The sequence below is a fragment of the Fonsecaea nubica genome, assembly GCF_001646965.1.
Source record: "Fonsecaea nubica strain CBS 269.64 chromosome Unknown Scaff74, whole genome shotgun sequence".
Classification (NCBI taxonomy): domain Eukaryota; kingdom Fungi; phylum Ascomycota; class Eurotiomycetes; order Chaetothyriales; family Herpotrichiellaceae; genus Fonsecaea; species Fonsecaea nubica.
The window spans coordinates 9-17644 of NW_019173747.1; the positions used below are offsets into that span (position 1 = coordinate 9).

Here is a 17636-nt window from a genome sequence, read left to right on the forward strand (position 1 = left end):
CCCCCCCCCCCCCCCCGGGTTCAGCTCATCTATTCTACATAGTTGAGAGATTAACAGAGCCTCTTGATGCCGTCATCGACTGACAGACTTTCTTTCGAAGAGGGAGAGAACAGCTGTATCTGGTTTCTTTTCTTAAGATAAAATAAGGGAGGTGCTGATTCGCTTCGACCATGCCGACCAAAGAAAATGACAGCCAAACATGTATTTTGTTTTTGGCAGACGCCTCAGCAGGGCTTTGTTGGTTGCAGAGACGTCATCTACAAACACCTATCTCCGGTCTTTATCCCATCCCGGCCAGATCTCCTGGGACAGCTTGTTGACCAGGTCCAGCTTTGCCCACATGAGGTCCCTGGTCATGCCGACTCCGCCTTCGGAGTGGTCACTCGCAAAGCCACACTGGGGTGACACGGCGAGGTTGTCGCGGAGCGCGTCCTCCCTGGTCCTCCCGTTGCCCTGTCCCTCGGCCACCACGTCGGCCGCCTGGTAGACTCGGTTCTTCAACTCGTCCAGGTCCTCCATCTCGGCGGACTTGGTCGTCACCACGCCCAGGACCACCGCCTTGTCCGCCGGCAGGTACTTGAGGGGAGTGAAGTCGCCGGCCCGTGGACTGTCGAATTCGAGATAGAACAGTTTGTACGCGGTCTCGTTGAACAGCTTCCTCGCGATCCGCTCGTAACTCCCGCTGGCGAGGCCCACGCCGTTGGGGAAGTTCCCGCGACAGATGTGGACGCCCACGTGGAGGTCCGGGGGTAGGTCCGTGATGGCGTCGTTGTGGGACCGCACGTACAGCTCGAGCAGCCGGTCGAGGTCGACGCCTTCGTCGCGGCACGTCTGGATCCACTCCTCGTCGCAGAAGAACGACAGGTTGGGGTCGTCGACCTGCACGACCCTCAGGCCGTGCTCGTACAGGGTCAAGATCTCCTTCCTGAGCGCGGCACTCAGATCCCGCAGCAACGCCTCGTCGCTCTCGTACAGGTCGCGGTCAAAGGGTTGCTTGAGCTGGATGTGCCACCAGCCGGGCGGTGGGACCGTCATCTTGGCGTCCCTCCATCGGTCCTCTGGCAGGAGGCTGCGGAAGTACAGCCAGTCGTCCAGGTACGCCGACTTTTCGAGGGTGACCTTGTTCGAGGTCGGGAACCCCGCATCGCGGCCGGGGAGGCCCCATTTGATCAGGGGCCGGTTCGTGGGGAACCCGACCTTGAACTCGGACATGGGCGTGTAGCGCACCGCGAAGCCCGAGAGCGACTCGAAGAAGTTGCCGTAGAAGATCCCCCGCTCGTACTCGCCCGTCGTGATGGGCAGGACGTGTCGCGCGAGCTGCTCGCCCACGACGTCCTTGATCGCCTTTGCCTGCTCGGTCCGCAGGACCTCCATCAGATCGACATCGCCGGACGAGGAAGCCGCAGTGGCATCGCCGGCGGCAGCAACGTCCTCCTGATCACCAGGGCCGTTTCTGAGCCGCGCCCCCTGGAGACTCGTGTTGGTCCTCGCATCCACCAGACTCTTCGGCCGGAGCAGCGACCCGACCTGATCGGCTCGAAAGGGCGGTGCCATGACGAAACCACTCGTGGATTGTGGTGAAAAAACAAAAAACCTGGGAATACTCACGATTCGAGCTCGCCGGATACAGCGTCAATCCTTGTTCTCGGGTCCTTTTCGCAAGACAAAAAGACGTCGTTTCAATACACTATCGCGTGGGGCAGCGACTTCGGACCTTTTGGATTTTATATTGCAGCCCACATGAGGGGGACTTGTTGCCAATGACACCATGTGGGGCCCCTTTTCATACCTACAGTAGGTATTGATATGTTGATATAGATGGGAACATCCATCTCTGGGGGGGCCTGGGCCTCGTTCAAGCAGGGTGTTTCACAAAAGGGTGTACGGGGACGAGATTCCAACGGCTTTGGCCCATCTATTTCCCAATGTCTCGGAGCATCGAGAGAAAGCACCAGTGCCGGATCACAAAACAAGAATGTTCCAAACCCATGGGCACGATATGCTTCCCGTCTAACTGTTTGTTTTGTGATCGCATACACGGCTCGGTAGTTCCCAGAGCCTTTTGAACGACAACTCTTGCCTATTGTTCTGATTCATCTGCCAGAGGAGGATGTAAATATGTACACATTTTTGACGCCATTCACCATCCCAGAGGCGACCTGACCTCTCGGAACCTTTCATTAAAGCAACCTCTTAACGCAATTATTCACTTTTGTTACAACGCACGTAACCTCGAGACATGTAATATGGAGCGGAAACCATTCGTGACTGTCGTATAGAATCAAGCAATATTACCAGCCATTCCCTAGTGCTGAATTAGTCGACGGATCACCGGCGGGCGGACAACAAGCTGAGCCAGCTCAAGTGGCGACAAGCAGGCAGACTGGACTTACCAGGAATATGGCCTGCACTGCAAGCTGCAAACTCCATAATCCCACTTTCTTAAACCGTCTCAACCGTGCCTGCTCATCTGTCACATCTCTTGCGAATGCGTCGTACACTTCGGCTGACAAGTCATCCATCAATCCGGAATCAAAAACAGTCCAACTGCCATCAAAGTCTGAGAGTCGTTTGACAACCCGACAGTTGATTGGAATGAATGTCCGCCGGGAATTGATGTAGGCGACAATGGGACGGATCAGTGCGTTGTTGATATATGATAGGTCGCGGGTGAAGATGGGGACGACGGCGCGAACGTCGTTCAAGTGAATGCGGAGATCCATGACTATGAATCGCTTATCCTCTTCTCTCACCGGTTGAGAGTTGGGGTTCGACAACACAACTCCACCAGAGGCAACGGGCTCGTCTTGTTGGGAACTCTCGCCGTATCGCTGTTGCTCAAGATGTTTCCTCGAGGTCAGTGTAGCTTCCATTCGTTCATAGAAATCAGTCACGACCTTTATAACAGATTCCTCGCTGTCGTTGGGAATCATAATGTCCGCCACAATATCAACGTTGCCTTCATGAATCCAAGATAAGGGACCGACCACCCCACGGTTGATGTGGTCGATGTTTATGCCATCAATGCGAATGCGCGATTGTTTCTTCCAAGGTTCGTTGGACGGATCTTCGGGATCGTAAAGTACTGTACCAGTGTACGAGTGCGTCTGTCGAGGATGAATAGTGAAGAGGGATTTGTCGAACTCGCCCGTGATGTTGTTCGCACAGAGGAAATCATAGAACAACCACTGCTTCCGCAGCCTAGGCAAGTCGGCGTTGTAGATACTGACAGGGAATGGCCGGAATCCCTCAGGCTGGAGGATTGTGAGCAGAAGATCTTCAATTTTGAAGGATTCGATCTCGAAATCTCCAGGGTTGTGTTCATGTCTCAGCGACTTTGGATCAATCTCTTCGCCTGTTGCAAAAACATGAGTTCGATCGACAACCCCTCTCACGTGTTTAACTTCCACATTTTGTAAGAGGCCCTTGGAGTTCCACCATTTGCTAAATGAGAGGGTGACGTTGACTTCCCCAATCGTGATGTCGAACTGTGTATAGTTCTGCTCTTCTGGAGGCACGGGATCTTCTGCTGAGGATGCTTGGGCAGCTGCTTCGGGGGATCCTTTGGTAACTCGGGATCGGACTCGGCCGGGTCTCCTGGAGACAAAGACGTTCTTGAATGTGATGACCCCATCACCCCACTTAGGGACAATGGCAGACTCGAAAACGACCTGGAGGCCAGACGACTTTGTCAAATAATTCCCAATCCAGCCAGCAAGAGTTTCTTGTGCAAAGACAGTGTTGATGGCTAGAATGGCCAACGAGACAAATGTCGTCGTACCGACAACAATCCAGATGACATGACCTAACGCGATCCACGAGATGAATCCAACAATCTCATCTAGATTGAACGGCCTCGTACTCTTGATTGTGAACCATTTAAAATGCACCTTGAGGCGAGACCAGAATCCTGTGGCCGCAGCCAGTAGTTCTTCCTTTGTAGGACGGTGGAACTGCGGCATGTGCAGTCTATCGTAGAAACGACTTTGGTAGAAATGGGGCTGTCCCGAGCCAGGCTGCGAGTCAGCTGGTTTTGTTGAGCCAGATTCAGGTGCATTTTCTGCTCTCTCTGGTTTTGTGCGTCCCTCGCCTCCATTCTCTGACTTTTGCCTTCGGAAGTGTGTCGTATGAAAATCTCGCCGCCGGACCAAGTGTGGTATTCTGCTTTGGCTACTCCGGACGCACTTCAAGCCCTGCCCAAGACCCAACCGTCCAGGATCTGGTATGTGTCCATCTTTTCTGGAATACGCGCGCAGCCAAGGTAGACTTGATCTCAACGCGGATTGTGTGCCTTGCCCAACGAAAATTTCAGTCGGAAATGATCGAGTCTTGACAGGAAGCTTGTTGGGCTGCCACAGTCGGCGCGCGGTGTTGTTCGGCGTCGTTAGGCTTGATATTCGTCTGGGTACGTGGTATCTGAAGCTTCGGTCGGAGGACCCAGGTAACCTTTCGACGGCTTTTGTCGACCGCGCTGGCGCACAAGCAGCAATCCTCGAGACATGGCGCATGCCTTGGACGAAGGCCTCTGTCATGATTGAAAGACCATATCGGCCGATGGATGAACACAATCCTGGTTGAGCAGAAAAGGTCGTCGTTGGGAGATGGTGTGGTCGAGGATGGCGAGTAGTGCAGAGAGACAAAATGCATGTGCAAGAGATGATGCAAGTTTATGCGGAGATCCACAATCATTTCTTCAGGTGCGGAGAAAACTTGCACCTCACGAGCTCAGCATGGCTGTCGCCTTGTCGCCTTGTCGCCTCACAAAAGAGGGTTGAACACGTCAAAGGGCAAGCGCAAGCGAGTGCTCTTCTTGTCATTGTTGTACAGTTCACTGCTATTCACATCCCATACCACAGCACAGACTCCTTCAATGCGCTGTCGTGAGATAACATCCTCGTTGTTAGGCCCCGATCGTCCGAGAATGAACGCAGACCCTAAACCTACCCTAACGTGCCTGATAACGTCTGGTCAACATGCCTTCGCATTCCACGACTCAGACTGAACGCTGGAAATATCCCCTGTGAGCCGGAGGTAGAATGGACTAACAAGAAGGGAAGGAGCGTCTCAAGGCCACCGTCCAGTAGATTCACATGCGCGTACTACTCTTCTCATCGATGCGTCTTCGCCGAAACCTCACATTTCATGCTCTCGTTCGCGAACGAGATCTTCTACGTCTCTCTTTGCGATCTATTGGTTCCGATAACGATCATAGTATTACAAGCATGCCTCCGAGTCCCAGGGCAAGGCTGGCTCTTCGATTTTGTAAAGGTCCTGGCTCCGTAAGCGATCGGATAGCCGGACCAGTGGAAAGCCGGAAACCAATCTCCAGCTAAGCGATCTGAAAATTGGGAAACGAGTTTTCTTTACCTGCATATAACTCACCCGTACCGTACGAAGAAGGCTTGCACACCAAAAAGAATGCTACGGCATTCGGCACGCTTTGCCAACCTCTGGGCTCAAAAAGAAGACGGTCTGGGCACTTGGCCTCCAGACAAAACGGGCATTGAGTTTGCATCGTCTGACTTTGCCAGTCCCCAAGATAGGACTAAGCCACCTACAAGTGCCAAATAGCAGCAGGTCTAGAACAGAATGCCAGGACGCGGCTCCAGCACCAACATCAAGCCAAATGTCAGAGACCAATGACAACCGACGCCTACATATTCTTGCACGACTATTACTTTCTGCCCAAGTGAACAAGCACGGGTGTACTTAGGGGCCAAAAAGATACAAACATCATGTGGCGCAAGCGTTACCCAATACGCTATCACCATGTCTTTGCGATGGGTGCGATGTTGGCGGAGGCGGACTTCACTCACTGCCTCTCAGCCGCGGCAGCCGAGTGTCTAGCGACTGGGGATAAAGCTTTCTAGAGTTCCAGTACGAGGTGGTTCGGCTGTCAGTTTGCTCTTTCTCAGGAACACGGTTCTCAAACAGTGCTCCCCATTCACCTCATACACGATGTTCTGGACAACTTTCACGGCGATCTTGCTAGCCGTCTCCAGCGTCCAAGGTGGACTATTGCGATCCTCCATCACTCAGTGGTTCTGGCAATCCTGTAATATGCAGTCTCCCCGCACTGGGTTGGGCTATCACTAATGTTTCAGCTACTGTCGTGGGCAATTGGCTTTACATTTCGGATGGAGAAGCGTGGGAGTGGACTAACGGGACACTGAGGTCCTTCTATCGTTACGTTACCACCACTTCCCGTCAAACGAGACCTCGACGAGACTGACTGTCGCAGTCTGGCCCACCATTTCGGTCGACCTCTCCCAGTCATGGACCAATGTCACGGTCTATATTGCAAACAACTCGGAGCCGGACCCGGACATGCCACACCGCAGATGGCCCGCGACTTGGTATGATGATACAACGGGCAAAGTGTACAGATATGGGGGTTGGGGATACAATAGCACGGACTGGACAACCGATCTTTGGTCTTATAAACCCGGCGGACGCACCATCTACTGGTCCCAAGAAGTCTCACCTGTAACAAATGGGCTGTCGTTCGGATCTAATGCACCCTTTTCATCAGCCTGGACAGTCGGCAACTCAAAGTTGTACAGCTTGGGAGGCGCCATCTCTAATGGGGCAATACGCGACCCAAATTTCATCGTCCCTGGCTTGGTGACGCGTGACTCGTCGAGTGGGCGCTGGAGTAACTCTACAACCAACATTCCAGACAGCTCGCCATACTTCACCCAGGCAAAAGCTGAGTTTGCGTCAAACTTTGGGCAGGAAGGTTTCGTGGTTGTTGTCGGAGGTGCTAATCCAAGCCGACAAGCCTTCGAGTTCCAGCAAGAGACATCATTACGCGACATGGCAGATATTATCTTATACGACGTATCCACAGAGGAGTGGTATGTCCAGCGAGCGACCGGAGATATCCCTCCACCAAGAACACAGTTCTGTACGGTAGGAAAGGCTTCATCCGACGGGAAGACATACGAGCTGTAAAGAATGTCCCTTCCGTACCGGGAGATTCAGACTGACGTGACCGTGTTAGATTTGTATACGGCGGCATGACGAATACAACAAACGACCTCAACTATCCTAATGAGCCTGGGTACTTGAATGTTTATGTCCTCTCCCTGCCTGCGTTCAGATGGTTTCAAACCCCTGCCTCAACGACGACGCGGCGGTGCAGCCACACGTGCTCCATCATCGGCAACAGGCAGATGATCTCTATAGGTGGTCGTCCGCCTAGCACGTTGAACCAGTTCGGCGCCGATTACGACGAGTGGGCTAGTGGCATAGGGATTATGGACATGACTGAATTGCAGTGGAAGGACCACTATGACGCTGCAGGTGCACCATACAAGCGAGCGCAGGTAATCGACAACTACTACAACCAGAGTTATGTTAAGCCCGCGTGGAGTGATCCTGTATTGGCAGCACAATTTGGTAAGTGTTCCTATGCATCTCCAGGCGCAGGGATAGAGGGACAGTTTCAGTGACAACAAACACAGCATTTGCCGGCCCGACTAACGCCACTACCACCACACCATCAACGCCGACGACGCCGGAGGAGACAAGCCCAGTGCACCCTGCTGACACGTCAACATCGCCTCCTGGTCCTAAGTCTCATACCGGTGCCATTGCTGGCGGCGTCGTCGGCGGTGTTGTAGGCTTAGGCCTGATTGCTGGCCTCGCATATTTCTTAGGGACCCGTCGTCACCGCAAAACAAGCGCCACAAGAGAACCCGTCCCTCCACCATCCGAGCCAAAGTCTTCGCAAATACCCAACAGTCCGTCGTCGGGCCAAAAACCATCACCAGAGTTTACTCAAGCGCAAGTCTTTGAACCAAGTGAACTTGAAGGCGAGACTCGGCAAGTAGCCGAATTGCCGGGCTATTATGGGAACTTTGGGCCGGGACAAAGATAACATATGAAGACGGAGCTATACAGGGGTTGGTATAGTATGTATAAAGTCCGCAAGCCAAAGCTGGGTGCTCATTCAGGGCCTTTGAGCTGGTTTTTTTCTCGGTTTAGAGGTGTCATAGTGTGGCTTTGTGAATGAGCTTGATGATTTGAATGATTGGTTAGCACAGCAGCCACCCACGACTTTTCAGTGTATAGAATTTTAGTCAAACGGTAATCAAATCATCCCATTTTGTCTCTATATCGTCACAATAAAGAATAACCTGGCTAGTAGTTGCTATGGTGTCACAATTTGCTGGTGGAGAAGTCAGCCTGAGTTCACTGTCCCCACAATGCGATATGAAATGTGCCAGCGTTGCGGAGAAAATTATTTCTGTGAATGATCGTGTCAAAGGGTATTGGAACTAGCTACATAATAGATCTATCAACTGGGCCGCTTCGATTATATTCGCCATTATTAGCTAGCGCCTTGGCTGTATTTCACATTTCTTTTACCGAACATCAACCGCGCTACAGAAAATCAGTCGTCGACTGGAATCTCGAGAACTCGACAACAGCGCAGGCGACTACAGTGTGTACGACATTAAGGTCGAGACGAAAACAATAAGTCTACTATCCAGAAGATCCACAATGCCTGCTCCGACGGCGCTTCAGCGCGTGCCTCCAGAGACCATGGCAGAATCCGCATCCCAAGAACCCCACGACATACATCCTCCCGCCGAAGAAAATATCGATGTGGACATAATAACAGCACCGCAACCGGAGAGCATTGTACCGCAGACACAAGAAGAAGAAGAAGAAACAGACACGGCGATGGAGATGGACGAAGAAGGCCGGCCTCGCTTCGCACCCGCCTCGACATCACAAGTGGGATTTGAGACCGCAACGACAACGACGACGCCGGTCCTAAGAATACAATCTCGCAAGGTGCCAGTGCCGCCGCACCGCATGTCGCCGCTGAAGCAGAGCTGGGGAAAGATCTACCCGCCGCTGGTAGAGCACCTGAAGCTGCAGGTGCGGATGAACGTCAAGTCAAAGGCGGTGGAGCTGCGGACGTCGCGGTTCACGACGGACACGGGGGCGCTGCAGAAGGGCGAGGACTTTGTGCGGGCCTTCACGCTGGGGTTCGACGTCGACGACGCCATCGCCCTGCTGCGCCTCGACGACCTGTACATCGAGACCTTTGAGATCAAGGACGTCAAAACCCTGCATGGCGAGCACCTCGGCCGCGCCATTGGCCGCATCGCAGGCAAGGATGGCAAGACCAAGTTCGCCATCGAAAACACCTCAAAGACCCGCGTCGTCCTCGCCGACACAAAGATCCACATCCTCGGCGGCTTCCAAAACATCCGCATCGCCCGCGAGGCCGTCGTCAGCCTGATCCTGGGCGCCCCGCCCGGCAAGGTTTATGGGAATCTGCGGACCGTGGCGTCGAGGATGAAAGAGAGGTTTTGAGACACACACACTCTCTCAGCATAGAGTGGTTTCTTTTGCCTCCCCCTCCCTCACCCACCAGGACTTTTTCTTCACTATTACCCATGGCGCGATGCATCAAAAAGCCTCATTTTTTTCACGAGCGCATATGATATGAAGCAATGATAAAATGGAACGGAGGGGGCGTTCGGGATGATGGATCGGTTTGCACGAAAACAGTAAGGGGGACAAAGGTGTGAGTGATCTGCCGCCTCTACTCATGGAAGCTCAGGCATATCGGTACAATGGAAAAGGAACAGAGATAGAAACCAACTGATGACTGCCCCTGGTAAAACTAGATTAGCCTAACCGATGTGGCTTCGGATTTCCAGCCTGATCCCATTTCGCGCCGAGCTATGCATACAGCAACAAAGCCTCCTTAGAAGCTGAGTCTTCAGTGTGGTTCTAATCCCTCTTGAGAGGTGTGAATGTCTCCTCTATTCCGTCCTTGGTGATGACCAACATCTGCAAACCATCGCCCACCTCAATATGTCGTTCTGTCGCACTGGTAAATGCATCCTTGACCAATCCTACAACCACATCCTTCGGCAGACTTTCGACCGGTCTTTGCTTCAAGTCAAGTCCTACACCTGACGCCGGTATGTACTGATTCTTGTAGTTGACCTGGTTGTCCAGAAACGGCATGATCAAGCTCGCCGCTGCGCCCGCGGCCCGGCACTGTTCTCGCTCGTAGCTCCCCACAGGATCGTACGAGTATAACGCCCCCTTACCATCCTCGTCCAATCCGCCCAGAATCGCGTGCACGTAGTATGGGAAGAATCTTTTCTGATACAGGATTGTAGAAAGACGTTGCGCGCACGCCTTGACGCTCATGGGTTTGTTGTGTTGGTATTTGTACATCTTGACGATAGCATCGAGGCGTTCTTTCAAGGCATTGCCGTCGGCTGCGAAGCCCACAACCGCCAGTACGATCCGTGATGACTGTTCGTCGGACCCGTCCTCTCCAATGCGGAACAATTTGGGCACGTAGCGAGAGTTGATGTTGTAACCAGAGGTAGACCGCGTGTCGCCGGCGAGGATGGCAAAGTCTGCACCTGTGATGCCTAGTGTGGAGCCACCATTGTCGGTGTATCTATTCCCAGGTCAGTAAGGTTACTGAAGTTCAGAGGACGATGGTGAACGAACGGATAGAAGGCATGTTGTTTGGCTCCTGAGGCCTCTTGTGCTGTTGCGGTGTGGTTTGCAAAGGAATAGCCCGGTTGATCTGAGGGTATGCGCTCTGAGTTCATTAGGGACGCCATGGGTGCGGATAGGTTTTGTATGTTTGAGGGTAGATAGAGTAGAAGAAGAGAGGAAGGGAGATCAAGGTGCTGAATCTTTCATTCATCAATGGCCTTTACGCCCAAATGATTGTCCCGAGTACGCAACTGCTCTCTCCGCCTAGTTGCACCGCCACACCTGTGGCTCGTCACGCCAAGCAGACACGAGCAGCCACATTTGGCGTTGATCTTTGAACAGGATCAGCACTGGGCTTTGAGCTTATCGTCCCATTAACCATTCCCTTGCGTTCAGTCCGTCTAAAGGACGGGAAGAACGTTCAAGAAATGAGTGGACTTGTCAGCTATGAGAGTAGCAGCGATGAAGAAGGGCTGCGCACCCCAGAGGCCGCATCCAGCATATCAACTAAGGGAAAACCAGCTGTGCCAGCCAACTCCGGCATCGAGAACAGTAGCGACAACCAAAGGTTACCAGCGACAGAGACTGGCACCAACACAAGCATCGGCAATGGGCCAATCCTAGGTCCCCTCATGCCGGTTCAAATACACAGCGACGACGATGTTGTCGAGCAACAGAGCTCTACAGAAACGTCACAGCGACACATGTCCGAGCGGGAAACTATACATGTGCTTACACAGGCGACCCATCCCATGACGGCCATTCCACCCTCTCCCCCAGGTTCTCCTGATCCCGCACTGGACGCTAAATTGAAGCGGTTTGTGGAGCTTAAAGCTAAAGGAGTTCATTTCAACGAAGACCTCGCGAAGAAGTCTACCTTTCGCAATCCTGCGTTGTTAGCTACTATGATGGCTCGGGCAGGAGTGGACGGCGACGACCAATACAGAACTACTCTACCACAGGAAGTCTGGGATCCGTTGGGGTTTCCTCCGTCGGGCTACAAGGAGGAATTGCATCGAAATCAGCAAACCCTACGGGAGCAAGACTCAAACCTCAAGAAAACCCTGTCAGCTACTGGAAAAAGAACCATCGAGTTCACCTCAGGCAAAATATCTGGAACTTCCAGCAGGGAATCGACGCCAGGAACGGCTACCAAACGAAAACGGCCTGGATGACATGTTTCCCGATTTCGCATCTTTGAGAAATGCTACCAGGGCTGACCAGAGCGGGATCGACTTTGCAAGGATACCGAGAAGCGAGTTGCCCTCAATGCAACCCTCCTAAAGGCATCCCTCATCACTGCAGGCATAAAATGCTGGTGTGTGCGGAGCATTTGTCAAGCCAAAGGATCTTTCCCAACAGGTGTGGTCATGAGCCCTGTGCCTCGAGGTTGTAGAAGAGGGACAAAGGGCCAATAGACGTCAGTCTGATATCATATCTCGAGGCTGTGCATGTGCCCAACCCGGAAGGAAGGTCAGCAAGAGTAGAGAGTTCCCTCAAGAATACGGGAAACGCCCACTACAGACCGCTCAGTGGTGATCAAAGGATCTGGTCGGTGTGAAAGGGTGTTGGTGATGCATATCCAACCCTGAAAAGGCGGACATGATTGGACTGATGCTAAGCCTAGGGCAGGCCAATCATACGAATGGACTAGGTGTGCTCGGGTTCCTGCAGCTGAAACGATCCGAGCGTCGGCTCGAGGTGGGAGGTTGACTCTGGCGGTGTCTGGAGAGAGAAAAGATGTCCCCTTTCCCACCCCTATGCGAAAGCTCACCCCCCTCTTCTTTGCAATACGAGTATTGAAGCAGGGGAAAGGACGAGGAATTTCTCGATGGCTTTGTGCCTTTGCCAGGGGGGCCGGTAACCTTCGCTTCGCTTCTCGGATTTTCAGGGTCCAGAATCTAATCGGCGCCGGGAGAATGACCAACAAGGAGCTCCAGATACTTGAGGATACGAGAGGGGTGCAGCGTTGGACCGTTAATTTAGAGGTACGGAGTAGTTCTGTCAAAGAGGAGGGTCGCGTCGGTTACATCTCTGTAAAGCTTGGTCAGAGGTTTGGTCTCCAAAAAGCGGGCCAGGCACGTTTGTTTCAAGCGTTTCCCGCGAGTGTTTTAAAACCAATTTGCGCAGATTTCTGTCGTTGCAAAATGCTCAGGTACGAGTCCTTTGCACGGAGGTATTGAAAAGTTGATTGGCGCACGGGCGTCAAAGAGAAGGACGATAGACAAACGGATGGAGGTCAGCCGGCTCAGCGTTCCTGCTGGAGAGATTCCTCTATCTCTGACCTGACGGAGATGTTCATTAGGCGAAGGTGGAGAGAGGTACAATCTTTTGGTGCATGATTGCGTCTTTGGTAGTGGCTTTGGCGCTGGTTTGGGCTTGTCGTGCTGCCAAACAAATGGGAACCCGTGGGAACGGGGGGCAGGTGACAGCCAGTGGCATCGCAGAGGGAAGATTGGCAGGCAAATGTTCCATTTTCCAACTTCTCTCCACCTCCACGTCTTGTTCTTCGTATTGTCCAACACTCGTCCACGTTGGCCTCTGACGGCCAATCGCCTGACATCTGGGTGTGCCCTCGGCGCTTACGGCCACCACCTGAAGCTTGCCCTCCGCTGCAATTGTCACTCGTTCTTTTGTGAGGACGCACGAGCAAATCGACACCGACTTCGACACTGTCTCCATTAGGCTCTTCTGCGCCCTCCGAGCCTCTAGGAACTTTGTCAACTCGTCCTTGCGCCGCTTCGCACAGCTGGCCTGTCAGCGGTCTCCAAGTGTTTCCCCCTGTTACTATTGCCAGTAATGGCCCAAAGTCTAAGAAACAACCCCCCCATTCCCTATGCAGCCTGATCGAGTTGCCTGAAATGTCCCAGTCGACCGCCGACACACTCCCCCCTCAGTCCCCCCAGAATCGTTTGGCTCAAACAACAGCTGCTGTTTCAACCTCCTCGCTGGCCACACCTCATTCGTACGTTCTAGCCTCCCGCAAACCACAGAGTTCCGCCGTGCTACAGGGTAGTTTAATCCCCCGAGACTACTTGAGCTCGTTATCCAGCTCGAAGCCGACGCCAGCACAGCAGAGTAAGATCGAGGACGACGACGACGACGACTTGTATGGGAAGGCGCCTACACCTCATGATTTTGGAAAGAGACTCGTTAAACACACACCGGAGGGTGAGGCTGCCCTGACACGGGAGAAGAGCAACGACAGCACTGCGCCGTTTAACGAGCAGGAGTCAAGCGTATCATCTGGTTCTCAGGGCCAAAAGGACCAAGGGGTTACAGCTCTCTCTGAATCCCCAAAGTCGTACGCTTCTTCCTCGACCAGTGTGCACCCACCAAATAACATGCCGCGGACATCCTCCATCGACTCTGCCATATCTAATATCTCCAACCCTTCGCACGCCCAAAGACATCCTGGGGACGTCAAGGAACCCACAAGAGATGAAGTGCACAATCTCATTGCCACGGCTGGGTCTGCGGAGAATCTAATCCAACACCTCCTCAAGGATAAAAGTCACGCTGCGGCTCAAAATGCCCAACTGTGGAAACTCGTTGACAAGCAGAGGGCACTCTTGTTGGGTCTGAACAAAGACCTCGAGCGGTTGACGAAAGAGAGGGACAGATACAGGAAGAAAATCAAGGAACTGCAGCCTCAGCCCTCTGCGTCGCAGGCGGACCGTCTCCGGCATGAAGAAGGAAACTCGCCTCAGTCCGAGGGGGAAATATCGATCGTCCCCAAGGATTCTGGACAGGGAACAAGCTTTAGGGCAGAAGGGCACACTCTGAGCAATAGCGTTGGCACTATCCAGATGCAGAGCTCACCCATCGATGCTGCCATGATGCCATCACCCCTTCACCTACAGCAGCAGGGACCAAAAATGCAGAGCTTGGCCACTCAGCTGGCACAACCCTCGTTTGCGCTCACCGAGGCAACTCCGCTCGCAGAGAAGCCAGCGAAATCTTTCCAGGCATCCAGGAAAGCACCGCCCAAACCGCTTGACCTGCGCCCAGCAAAAGAGGACTTGCAAGCTCACCAAGTCATAGTCCCGAACGAGGCGATTGTCAGTGGGGACGAAGACGAGGAAGAGCGGGAACATGTCCAGAGAGGGCGAAGGAAAACTCGTGAGGAAGATGACCGAGACCGCGAACTTCTTGCCCTGAAAGAGCAGGAAGCGAGAAGTCGGTCTAAAAAGGAGAAAAAGGCAAAGCCTGAAGGAGAACAAACCACTGCCCCGGATCAGATGCCTCATCCAGCGGCTGTCGCTGAAGTTAGCCAACCCTTACCTTTGAGACAAGATCACCTTTCCCCTGCCTCGATCACGTCAGGCTCAACAGGATCTTCTGCTCAACTATCGCTACCTTTACGAAGTCCCGGTCTTCCAATGAGCCCTCGTCCTATGATGGGATCTGTGCTTCCCATGTCGCCACGTGCTCCTGGAGGTAACTTTCCACTTTCACCTCGCGCGCCAAAGATGCCTTTACCTATGCCAACGACACCTGGTCAACAAGCACCTAACCCCCAGATGTTGGCACAAGCACAAGCGGCTGCTTCTGATTCTCATAAGAAGACAGGTCCTTCGTCCCTGTCGAAGATGAACACTACCGCTGGTGCTGAGTTGGATCGAGGTCAGATCCATGAGTCTCCCCTGAGTCCGGGTGACGTGCCGGTAGTGAGTCGTGGGCTTGTTGATCCGAGTTGGCCTGACCTGCTACTGCCACCAAACGCCTTACCCTCGATCCAAGTGAAAGTCGCTTCTTCTCGATTGCGACCCTCGAGAAACAGCATGCTGGGACTGAGGATGCCAGAGGAAAACGCTGTTTTCAGCCTATCGGTCTTTGAGCGTGCTACATCATCTGAGCTTTGGCGCGTGGAAAAAATTCCCACTTCACTTCCAAATCTAGAACAACAACTGAGATCTCATTGTTCCGATCTACCAAAACTTCCCGACCGAAAACTCTTTTCAGGTCACTCACCCGCTGTTGTTGACTCGAGAAGAAATGCGATTAATGACTACTTTGAAGACTTGCTGGATACCCCTATGGATGAACAGGCAGCTGCGATCGTCTGCCGATTTTTGTCGGCAGATGTCATGGAACGCCAACTCACCAGCATCTCACATGAAAAAGAGGATGCACAAAGCAAGCAGGCACCACAATCGCACTCGGGCATTCCAACCAAATCCGGATACTTGACCAAAAAGGGAAAGAATTTTGGAGGATGGAAGTCCCGATACTTTGTTCTCGACAGTCCAGAGCTGAGATATTTCGAAGCACCTGGTGGTGCACACCTCGGTACAATCAAGTTATTGAACGCCCGCATTGGCCGACAATCACAATCCGAGCCCTCCTCTAATGCAGAGGTGGACTCAGAAAACCAATACCGTCACGCTTTTCTTATCCTCGAACCCAAGCGCAAGGACATGAATAGCCATGTTCGTCATGTGCTTTGCGCCGAAAGCGATGCTGAGCGGGACGAATGGGTGGAGACGTTGTTGCACTACATCGACGAGAGACCCGTGGAGCCAAGACCGCAATATGGGGCGGGCATCCAGTCTTCGCACGCCAAGGAGGTGAAAGGGCCTCAAAGATTGGGCTATGAAGACGCAGAGTCTAAATCAAATGGAAGTCCACACACCCATAGCAACACGCCTTCACCCTCGATCGCGTCTAGCCAAACCCCGGAACTCCTCCAGGAAACTGCGCAAACCTCCAAACCGTACAATATCTCGGGCCCCATGAACGGCGCTGTCATTTCGGATGCTGGAAGCTGGGGCAACAAATCTGCGAGTAACAATAGTGGGAGCAAAGAGCGTGAGCAGAAGAAGCGCAACCTGTTCCATTTCCGGAAGCCGTCATACGAGCAACTAGCCACGGCGCAACCGGCTCATCCCAAGAGGTCGGAGCTCAATGCTCACCGAGGTGGGCACGTTAGACCGGTGTTCGGAATGCAACTCCAGGAGGCAGTAGAGTACTACTCACCGGTGGACGCGGAGGTCTATCTTCCAGCCGTGGTGTATCGCTGCATCGAGTTCCTTCGCACCAAGAATGCTGCCAATGAAGAAGGCCTGTTCAGACTTAGCGGGTCGAACATTGTGATCCGGCTGCTCAAAGATCGGTTCAATACAGAAGGTGATGTTGATCTCCTGGCTGAAGATGAGGACTACGATGTGCACGCTGTAGCCTCGCTGTTCAAAACATATCTACGCGAACTACCGTCGACGATTTTGACCCGCGAATTACATCTTGAATTTCTGAAAGGGCTGGAATTGCCAGAGAAGTCACAAAAGATTGCGACATTCAACGTTCTGGTACATCAACTCCCGAGTGCGAATTTCTCCCTGTTGCGCACGCTTTCACAGTATCTGCTTGAGGTGGTGCAGAATTCGGAACGGAACAAGATGACCATCAAGAATGTTGGAATCGTGTTTTCTCCGACCCTCAACATCCCGGCGCCCTTGTTCGCCTTGTTCCTGACGGATTTTGAGGCGATATTCGACAAACCCACCGACGGGGAGTCTGTTCGGTCGACCGAGATTGAGCGTGGGGAGGGGGCACTTACGCCAGAAGACATCCGATCTCCGCGACGGCAGATGTTCACTGACTTGCCGACGCCCATGTACAATCAAGACAGTTTTGCTCACAATGCCCGAGTTACCCACGCAAGTGCACGAGCTGAGTATCAACTTGATCCCTCGCATGACCTGGGATTTGCACCGATCCAACCATCGTACGAGTCTCGCCAATATGTATCGATTCCACACGAGATGCCGATGAGCGCACCCAGATACCCGCCACCACAGCCTCCCCAGCAATATGGGGGAAGCAGTCAGTACGGAGGCTCAAACAATATGATGGCTCCAGAAAACGCAGCCAGTGCCAGAGCACGACGCCGCGAGAGCTCGATGTTGTTCATGTGAATGACCACGTCTCGTCCTGACGAGTTCAGAGAGACGGAGAGGTGATGCACATCTCTCACACCATTGCTGGATTGTTATTGTTGTCTTTCATTTCCAAATACCCCATTTTGCAGGCGGGTTTATCTTCGTGCGGTTTCCTTTCCTCTCGCAGGAAAATCATTTTGTCCCAGGGCAAGCATCTGAGTGAATCTAGCTGTTTTGTACTATCTCCAAAGAGTGGAAGCGGGGCGG

The 17636-nt window shown here is 53.0% G+C and overlaps 7 protein-coding genes across 7 annotated transcripts; 4 read left to right on the plus strand and 3 right to left on the minus strand.

Annotated features, from left to right (window-relative positions):
- Positions 1-267: 267 nt before the first annotated feature.
- AYO20_08802 (hypothetical protein) lies at positions 268-1554 on the minus strand (the record flags this gene model as incomplete). The annotated part of the gene is made up of 1 exon (XM_022647077.1): positions 268-1554. One exon carries the CDS (start codon positions 1552-1554, stop codon positions 268-270), a length of 1287 nt encoding a protein of 428 aa, XP_022496902.1.
- An 806-nt stretch (positions 1555-2360) lies between these two features.
- AYO20_08803 (hypothetical protein) lies at positions 2361-3962 on the minus strand (the record flags this gene model as incomplete). The annotated part of the gene is made up of 1 exon (XM_022647078.1): positions 2361-3962. The coding sequence occupies one exon, from the start codon at positions 3960-3962 to the stop codon at positions 2361-2363; it is 1602 nt and encodes a 533-aa protein (XP_022496903.1).
- Positions 3963-5958: 1996 nt separating this feature from the next.
- Positions 5959-7882, plus strand: AYO20_08804 (hypothetical protein; the record flags this gene model as incomplete). Its single annotated transcript, XM_022647079.1, has 5 exons — positions 5959-6055; positions 6105-6185; positions 6242-6950; positions 7004-7401; positions 7467-7882. 5 exons carry the CDS (start codon positions 5959-5961, stop codon positions 7880-7882), a joined length of 1701 nt encoding a protein of 566 aa, XP_022496904.1.
- A 626-nt stretch (positions 7883-8508) lies between these two features.
- On the plus strand, positions 8509-9333 carry AYO20_08805 (pre-rRNA-processing protein PNO1; the record flags this gene model as incomplete). Its single annotated transcript, XM_022647080.1, has 1 exon — positions 8509-9333. One exon carries the CDS (start codon positions 8509-8511, stop codon positions 9331-9333), a length of 825 nt encoding a protein of 274 aa, XP_022496905.1.
- Positions 9334-9756: 423 nt separating this feature from the next.
- On the minus strand, positions 9757-10613 carry AYO20_08806 (hypothetical protein; the record flags this gene model as incomplete). Its single annotated transcript, XM_022647081.1, has 2 exons — positions 9757-10444; positions 10498-10613. The coding sequence occupies 2 exons, from the start codon at positions 10611-10613 to the stop codon at positions 9757-9759; spliced, it is 804 nt and encodes a 267-aa protein (XP_022496906.1).
- Positions 10614-10916: 303 nt separating this feature from the next.
- AYO20_08807 (hypothetical protein) lies at positions 10917-11663 on the plus strand (the record flags this gene model as incomplete). The annotated part of the gene is made up of 1 exon (XM_022647082.1): positions 10917-11663. The coding sequence occupies one exon, from the start codon at positions 10917-10919 to the stop codon at positions 11661-11663; it is 747 nt and encodes a 248-aa protein (XP_022496907.1).
- Positions 11664-13349: 1686 nt separating this feature from the next.
- Positions 13350-17405, plus strand: AYO20_08808 (hypothetical protein; the record flags this gene model as incomplete). The annotated part of the gene is made up of 1 exon (XM_022647083.1): positions 13350-17405. The coding sequence occupies one exon, from the start codon at positions 13350-13352 to the stop codon at positions 17403-17405; it is 4056 nt and encodes a 1351-aa protein (XP_022496908.1).
- Positions 17406-17636: the final 231 nt, after the last annotated feature.